The 8,871-nt window shown below is 46.3% G+C and overlaps 2 protein-coding genes across 2 annotated transcripts in view; one reads left to right on the forward strand and one right to left on the reverse strand.

Annotated features, from left to right (window-relative positions):
• Positions 1-8,871, forward strand: part of LOC143276318 (uncharacterized) — a 492,860-nt gene that overhangs the window by 175,807 nt on the left and 308,182 nt on the right. The gene's annotated exons all lie outside the window — the stretch shown is intronic.
• Positions 1-8,871, reverse strand: part of LOC143276054 (pappalysin-1-like) — a 68,715-nt gene that overhangs the window by 14,490 nt on the left and 45,354 nt on the right. Inside the window, exons 18-21 of the mRNA XM_076580440.1 lie at positions 7,752-7,998; positions 5,904-6,047; positions 3,552-3,714; positions 2,519-2,657 (exon numbers count right to left, since the gene is read on the reverse strand). Coding sequence (XP_076436555.1) covers positions 2,519-2,657; positions 3,552-3,714; positions 5,904-6,047; positions 7,752-7,998 — 693 coding nt within the window. The remainder of the gene's footprint in view (positions 1-2,518; positions 2,658-3,551; positions 3,715-5,903; positions 6,048-7,751; positions 7,999-8,871) is intronic.

Consider the following 8,871-nt stretch of genomic DNA (forward strand, 5'->3'; position numbering starts at 1 on the left):
TCCCAGCCCGTATGTGGGATTCGAACCCGTGCACACTCGCTTCCTAGTCGTTACCACTAGGCCACCGCTCAACACCTCTACCAGACAAAAAAAACCAAAAACTAAACAAAAAAACAACAAAAAAAAACCTTGTGCCTTTGCGTTGATAGGAGGAGTTTGTATTATACTCCATGTTTGGTGATACATATACTGTACCATGTCAAACTGATGCAAACTAGGCCTATCAGTTTTCTCTGCTTGGCCAAATTTCGCGGGGCTAACAGTGAAAAGACGAGCCGTCTTGCCCGGTCCGCTCTTAGCCAATCAAACGCCTCTAAAAGCTATAAGCGCTTCAGCCAAGGCTCTCCACGCCACCTTGTCAGGTTTATGCTCTGTCTCGTCTTACGTTTTTTTTTTTTTTTTTTTGGCTATTAAGCGTATTCATTTGGCCTTACTTTGCTGCATGCGGCTTGTCTGTATTGTATTCTTACATTCTGTGTACTCGATTCGACTCGGCCCACTCGATTCGTTCGTTTTTCTCTACCTCTAAGTCAATCTGTTTTTCCTTTCTCTGCTGGGGGTCGGATTTTCGCTGGGTAAAAATCCCAGCCCGTATGTGGGATTCGAACCCGTGCACACTCGCTTCCTAGTCGTTACCACTGGGCCACCGCTCAACACCTCTACAAAAACAAACAAACAAACAAACAAACAAAAAACCTTGTGCCCTTGCGTTGATACTTCTTTCTCGTTCTCTCTCTATTGACTTCTTTCTCCACCACACGTTTATTATTCATTTTGTTTCAATTTATTCATGTCTCTCAGCTTAGTTTTGTTCAAAACTCATGTAACTATGATCACGTCTCAACTTCTAGCTATGATGACATCCGTCACATATTCAGTAATGTCCATGTGTCAGGACAGGACTTTTACATAAGATTTTCTTGTTAGTCCTGTTCATCGATATCTGTGTTGTATTGTGACATGTTCCAAATAAAATACTGTTTAACTCACTCAGTACGGCCAGTCCTCTCTTCTCCTCTACACAGACCCCTCGGATGTCCAGTGGGTGTCTGAATAACCCAACCTTTAGCTTCCGTCGTCAGAATTGTGGTATTCTTTGTCAACATTCACCTCTTCAGTATAAGAGCCTTACGCTTGCAATATTTTGATGATGGTAATTGGGGTGAAACGCTGTTAACGTCGTCTCTTTCGCCGTTCGTATGGAGAGAGTTAAACCAAACAACAACTCCACATTTGTTAGTTGCCCTCCCAGAGGTGCAATATTGTTTCAATTAAACAAGATGACTGGAAAGAACTGAATTTTTCCTATTTTTATGCCAAATTTGGTGTCAACTGACAAAGTATTTGCAGAAAAAATGTCAATGTTAAAGTTTACCACGGACACACACACACACACACACACACACACACACACACACACAAGTGAGTCAAAAAGGAGAAAAATACCAACCGAATAGAATACGAATAGGCAGAAACAAAACAACACGAACTGAAATGCCCATATTCATTCAAACAGAAGTATTACCTCTCCCCAACCCACCCCTCCCTCTCCAAACACACACACACACACACACACAAACACACACGCACAATCACACAAACACCTTCATGATACCCCCATTCCCTTACTCCCCCTTCCCCCAAGCTACCATCATTAGCGCACGTAAAAGAACCCACGGCAACAAAAGGGTTGTTCCTGTAGAAAAATCCACTTTGATAGGGAAAACAATTGAAACTGCACGCAGGAAAAAAAAATTTAAATGGGTGGCGCTGTAGTGTAGCGACACGCTCTCCCTGGGGAGGGGGGGGGGGCCGGGGGGGGGGGGGAGCAGCCCGAATTTCACACAGAGAAATTTGTTATGACAAAAAAGAAATACAAACACAGATACAAATATTATTTTTCTTAAGTACTGAAACAGAAGAACCCCCTTCACACCCCATCCAAGAGTCTTCATGTCCCCCCCCCCCCACCCCCACCCCCCCTCCCCCACACACACACTTCCACAAAATTTGAAAAGAAAACCCAAAGACAGTATTCAAACAGAAAAAAAAAATCCACTCTAACCCCTTCTCTCCCCCATCCTAAGCTTCCTCCCCCTCCCCTACACCCCCTCCACTACCTCGACCACCTCTACACTTCCAGACAAGTTATTCAAACTGAAGCCCCCATCGCCCTTCCCCCCCCCCCTCCCCTGTCTTTATTCACACACTCTCTCCCACCCACCCACCCACACTTCCAGACATTATATATATATATATATATATATATATATATATATATATATATATATATATATATATATATATATATAAAAGAGAGAGAGTATTCAAACAGATGACCACCCCAATCCAACATCCCATCCAAGATTCTTCATCCTGCACCACTTCCACGCTTCCAGAAGTTAAAAAGTATTAAAAAAAGAAAAAAGAAAAAAGAAAAAAAAGAAAAAAAAAAAAAAAAAAAAAGTATTCAAACAGATGAAATCCTCTCACCCTTCCACCTCACTTCCCAACTTACCGACAACAGGGGCCGGGCAGCGGAGCACGAGTTTGCTGACGTCATCAGGATCGGAGCAAGTGACGTCATCGAACTGGGGACAGCGCAGCAAGGGCGTGTTCCATTGGCCGTCGGCGTTGCACGTGACGATCTGCGCTTCCTGTAGAAACAAACAAACAAACAAATAAAACAACAACAACAACAACAACAACAAAAAAACAAGCAGTGAGGAGGGAAGGCAGTTAATGTTTTGTGGCTGTCCAAACTGCAGGGCTGTTGTGTTGTGTTGTGTTGTGTTGTGTTGTGTTGTGTTGTGTTGCGTTGCGTTGCGTTGCGTTGCACTGTACTGTATTGCACTGCATTGCATTGTATTGCACTGCTTTGCATTGTACTGTACTGCATTGCATTGTATTGCACTGCTTTGCATTGAACTGTACTGCATTGCATTGTATTGCACTGCTTTGCATTGAACTGTACTGCATTGTATTGTATTGCACTGCATTGCATTGTATTGCACTGCTTTGCATTGTACTGTACTGCATTGCATTGTATTGCACTGCTTTGCATTGAACTGTACTGCATTGTATTGTACTGTATTGCACTGCTTTGCATTGAACTGTACTGCATTGTATTGTACTGTATTGCACTGCATTGCATTGTATTGCACTGCATTGCACTGTACTGCACTGCATTGTATTGTATTTATTGCACTGCATTGCATTGCACTGTATTATATTTCATTGCATTGCGTTGTGTTGTGTTGTATCGTGTTGTATTATATTGTATTGCATTGTATTGCGTTGCATTGTATTGTATGCGTTGCGTTGCGTTGAGTTGCACTGCATTGTACTATATCATATTGTATTGTATTGTATTGTATTGTACTGTATTGTCAAAGAAGGATCACAACAACCAGAAGATGACCAACCACCACCACCACCACCACCAAAACAGTACAGCAGTGGATGGAGGAGGAGGAGGAGGAGGAGGAAGAGGAGGAAAAGGAAGGAGAAAGCAGCACCACCAAGATGGTTTGCCACCACCTCCAACTCACGTCACTTCCGGGGCACATGAGGGTGCAGCGACTGGCGACCTTGACCCCGTCCGTGCAGGAGATGAGGCCCGTGAAGACGGGGTCAAACTTGGGGCACGTGACTCTCTCGCAGTGACCTCCGGCCCACGTGCCGTCCCCCTCGCAGGTCAATCGGAACACTCTCCTGTTCGGGACATGCGATGCACGTCTTTATCAGCAACGTCTTTATCACTCCCGTTGGACATTCAACATCCACGAAAGGGCGCTACGTCAGAATCATGGTTTGACTGTGCGTGCTAACCAGCTTTCTGGGCAAATCAGTTCGTGTCAACCTCGTCTGGGGCGTCAGTCGCTTGTACCACAGCTCGCGTCACTCGCGCATAATAATAATAATAATAATTATTATTATTACTATTATTATTATTATATTTATATAGCGCTGAATCTTGTGCAGAGACAAAAATCGAAGCGCTTTCGCACCAGTCATTCACACGCATGTATAACTCTAAAACTGGAAAAAACTGAAGACAAGGAAGAGGCAGGGAAGGGAGGCAATTTTGGGAAGAGGTGGGTCACGTTTTAAGACATGACTTGAAAGAGCTGAATGCGGAGACCTGCTGAAGAGAAAGAGGAAGTTCATTCCAACTGCAAGGTCCAGAAACAGAGAAAGAACGACGGCCAATAATCGAGTGTTTGAATCTGGGTATGAGTAAACAGAGTGGATCCGATCTTGATAGAAATCAAGCTCCCACTCTTCGTCTGCTGAACACATAAAAGACCGACAGTGTAATTCTGTTGGATTCTCAAAGCCAGGACACTCCCCCCCCCCCACACACACACACACACACCGAACTACCCCTCCCCACACACCCCCGCCCGCCCTCCACACGTCACCCCCCCAACAACACACCGACCCCCACCCATCCCCCCCCCCACACACACACACACACAACACGCCCCCCCCCCCGACCCGACCCCCCCCCACAGGCAGACGACCCACACACCAACCCACGTCAAAGAGCCCCGTGACCTGACGGGGTCAAACCTTCGGCCACCGTGACCTCTCGCGGCCTGCCCGCCCCACGTGCGTCCCCTCTGGCAGGCAATCGGAACCTCCGCCGTTCGGACAGCGATCTTGCATGCGCCTTATCAGCAGCGCGTTACGGGCACGTGACCAGCACTACCAGCGAAGGGCCGCTACGTCCTAGAATCCGGTTGTGGAGTCCTGTAGGCGCTTTGGGGCAATGCAGGTTCGTGCAACCTTTTTGGGGTAGTGTTAGTCAGCCGTCAAAAAAGAATAAAATAAATAAAATAATTATTATCACTTTAATTATTTATTTATTTTATTATTTCATTTTTTGCTGTAGTGACAATCGCACGTGCACAGACAAAAAAAAATTAAAAATGTATAATTAAAACGTGAAAACACTAGAAGGGGGCAAGGAAGGAAGTCGGCGAAGGGGGCAATTAGGGAAGACGGCTGGTGTCGTTCGCACATCACTGCAAACGAGGCCACTGCGGAGACCGTGCAACGAGTGCCACTGAAGTTCATTCCCTTGCAAGGTCGAATCAGAGAAAAGAAGGCGGGAGGTTCGAGTATTATAATTTAAAAAAACAGAGTGCATCGATGTGATAGAAGTCATGTACCACGGTTGGGGGAGCTTCAATAAAATAAAGTGAAATTAACTGATCCAAAGCCAGGACCTCCCTCCCCCCCCCATCACACACCGGAATGAAGCGCCTACCCACACCCAAAAACTATCCACACACCACAACACGACTCCAAGCCGACCTAGTCTGTATCCTCAAGCGGCGCGCGCGATAACTAAAACCCCCCCACTACAGCCACCCAACCACCAACCCCAGGCGCACATTACACCAGAACTGCGAAGGGGGGGGCAGCGGAGCACACAACAGGGAGACGACCCCCTGACCCTCCTAGAAATACAACACCTGACCGTACCGCCAGGTGGGCCCGCATGTGGTAGCCCTTCTGGCAGGCATTTGGAGCGGGACTCCACGGCATTCACCTGAATACAAACACGCTTCTGCGAATCGCCACGTGTGGCCTGGGAGGGCGTGAGGGTCTGATCTGGAAGGCAGGAGGCGGGGGTGGACCAACTCTCTCTCACAACATCGACCGTTGTCCGATGGAGTGGGGCTGGTGGAGTATGGTAGGAGACAAACATAATTTGGAAAAAGTAAAAGTTGAACACCAACAATCAAACACATTCAATCCAATAACCCACTTTTAATTTGTTTCATTAAGTATCTGTCTTACTTTCATGCGGTGTAGTCTTACCTCTGTGGACCACATTCGCAGGTCACTGACAAGATAAACTCAAAGCAAATGAAAATACTGTCCCTGCTGACCGCAGGGCCTGCAAGAGTGCGCTGGGGCTTGGACAGAAGTACGTTCGGGTCGTAACGTCCGGGCGCCCCAGGCCAAGGTCACGGCCCGGAACGTGGCCCGCCCACCACCGGGCCACAGCCGGCTTGGGACGGGGACCAGTTGCCCTCCTCAGTACATAAAAAAAAAGACAGTTTTGAGGTACACGTGTGTGTTCGTATTGGTGAAATCGAGATGTCAGAGGGTGAGTTTGCGTCAAGTATTTAAATTTAATATTCTACACACAATCAAAACACTAACCGTCCAGGTGGGATTTAGGTGTTGTACATTAGTAAAAAAAGGGGGGGGGTAAGAAAAATAAATATTATATATTATAAAAACATAAAAAATTTTAAATAAACCAATGGTGGGGAACTGGTCTCTATCCTGTTGACAGGGTCGCCGTGCCACAATAATATACCCACACTACCCCACACCCCCACAACAACACTCACATGAGGAATTTAGAAGGTCTAAAAGTAAAAAAAGAGAGCTGAGCGCGGGTGTCAGTATAAAATATTCATATGTTGCACAAAAAAGCAAACAATAACACAAGGGAACACCCCAAAACAACCCTTAAAAACGTATCGGGCCCTCTTGCCCGCAAATGATAATTATATTACAATTCAAGCCAATAACAGTCACCTCCATGGTGGCTCAGGCCTTTCTTAAGTTGAAGGGAAAGCGCGAGGGAGTTTCATTATGATAATAAATTAAAAAAAAACAGCCCTTCACCACATTGGACGAAATGGTGCATACCATGACGGGCGCAATAGCCGAGTGGTTTAAAGCGTTGACTGTCAATCTGAGGGTCCCGGGTTCGAATCACGGTGACGGGCGCCTGGTGGGGTAAGGGTGGGAGATGTTTTTACGATCTCCAAGGTCAACATATGTGCAGACCTGCCAGTGCCTGAACCCCCTTCGTGTGTATATGCAAGCAGAAGATCAAATACGCACGTGAAAGATCCTGTAATCCATGTCAGCGTTCGGTGGGTTATGGAAACAAGAACATACCCAGCATGCACACCCCCGAAAACGGAGTATGGCTGCCTACATGGCGGGGTAAAAACGGTCATACACGTAAAGGCCCACTCGTGTACATACGAGTGAACGTGGGAGTTGCAGCCCACGAACGCAGAAGAAGAAGAAGAAGAAGAAGAAGGTGAATACATCAATAACAGCAACAACAACAACAGCTCAACATGTCCCCTACATGGTGAATACATCAATAACAGCAACAACAACAACAACAGCACAACATGTCCCCTACATGGTGAATACATCAATAACAGCAACAACAACAACGACAGCTCAACATGTCACCTACATGGTGAATACATCAATAACAGCAACAACAACAACAACAGCTCAACATGTCACCTACATGGTGAATACATCAATAACAGCAACAACAACAACAACAGCTCAACATGTCGCCTACATGGTGAATACATCAATAACAGCAACAACAACGACAACTCAACATGTCGCCTACATGGTGAATACATCAATAACAGCAACAACAACAGCTCAACATGTCACCCACATGGTGAATACATCAATAACAGCAACAACAACGACAGCTCAACATGTCGCCTACATGGTGAGGCTTTGAGATCTCTACCTGCCAAGGGGGAAGGGGGGGGGACATAAAAAACAATATAACAACAACAGCAATAACAGGAGAACAACAACTACAACAACGATAACCTCCCCTACCATCACATCCACCACACCTCCCCTACCATCACAAACCCATCATGACAACCATTAAGTCACCATGACCTTGACCTCTCATGACAGGTGAAGGTCATGACCTCTGATGACCCTACCCTTTGACGCAGGTCACTCTGCACACGTCTCCCTCCGCCTGTCCCGTGCAGAGTGCTGTCCCGTGCTGCACCGCCAGGGGCCTGCAAGGTGCGCGCTGGCAGTTCTGCGTCAGACAGACGCCCGTGTGCGGGTTGTACACTTCCTGGGCGCCGCACGAGGCCAAGGTCACGGGGTCAAGGTAACGATAGGACCGCACCCGCACCGCCGCGATGCTGATGTTGGCGGAATGGAAGGACAGTTTCACTCCTGCAAGTAAAAAAAAAAAAAGGACAGTTTTGAGGTAAGCACGCTGTAGTGTTGCCGTAGTGGTGATTCTGATGTGATTGTTCAATGAGGCTGATTTGGCGTCAAGGTATTAAAAATCTGTTGCGTGTACACACATGTGTTAAAATGAAATGCGGTAAGGTATTAAAAGACCTGTTGTGTGTACACATGTGTAAAAAAAAAAAAAAAAAAAAAAAAAAAAAAAAAAATTATATATATATATATATATATAATAAAAAAAAATAAATAAAAAATGAAACAACAACCACTATCTTCATCATTCTCGACACCATCCCTGTCCCTCTGACCCCTCACTCCCCGTCCCACCACCATCACCCCCACGCCCCCCCCCCCCCCCCCCCCCCACACACACACACACAAAAAAAAAGAAAAAAAAAAAAAAAAAAAAAAGAGCCCTTCACATCCCCACTCAGTTTGAAGCAGACTGAGTTTCACGACCTGTTGGCACAAAAAATAGCAAACAATAACAACAACAAAAACACCACCAAAAAACAAACCCCACAAAAAACCTATCCCCTCCCTTCCCTTGCCCGCAACATGCACAATGATCAATACATATTTCTGCCAATAACAGTGTCCGTGACAGTCTGTGGCTCACGGCCTTTCTCTCAAGTTTGACTGGAAAGTCTCACTGAGCGTCTGCTCATTCCGATGAGACGAAAAAAAAAATCGAGGTCCCGTGTGCAGCACACATTTGGCGCACCGGAAAAGAGCCCATGCCAACGAGAGTATTGTCCTCTGGCAGACGGGTGCAACAGCCGAGTGGTTAGAGCGTTGGACTTTCGATCTCAGGGACCCGGGTTGGAATCTCGGTGACGGCGCCTCGTGGTGTAA

Source organism: Babylonia areolata, chromosome 31 (assembly GCF_041734735.1).
Source record: "Babylonia areolata isolate BAREFJ2019XMU chromosome 31, ASM4173473v1, whole genome shotgun sequence".
Classification (NCBI taxonomy): domain Eukaryota; kingdom Metazoa; phylum Mollusca; class Gastropoda; order Neogastropoda; family Buccinidae; genus Babylonia; species Babylonia areolata.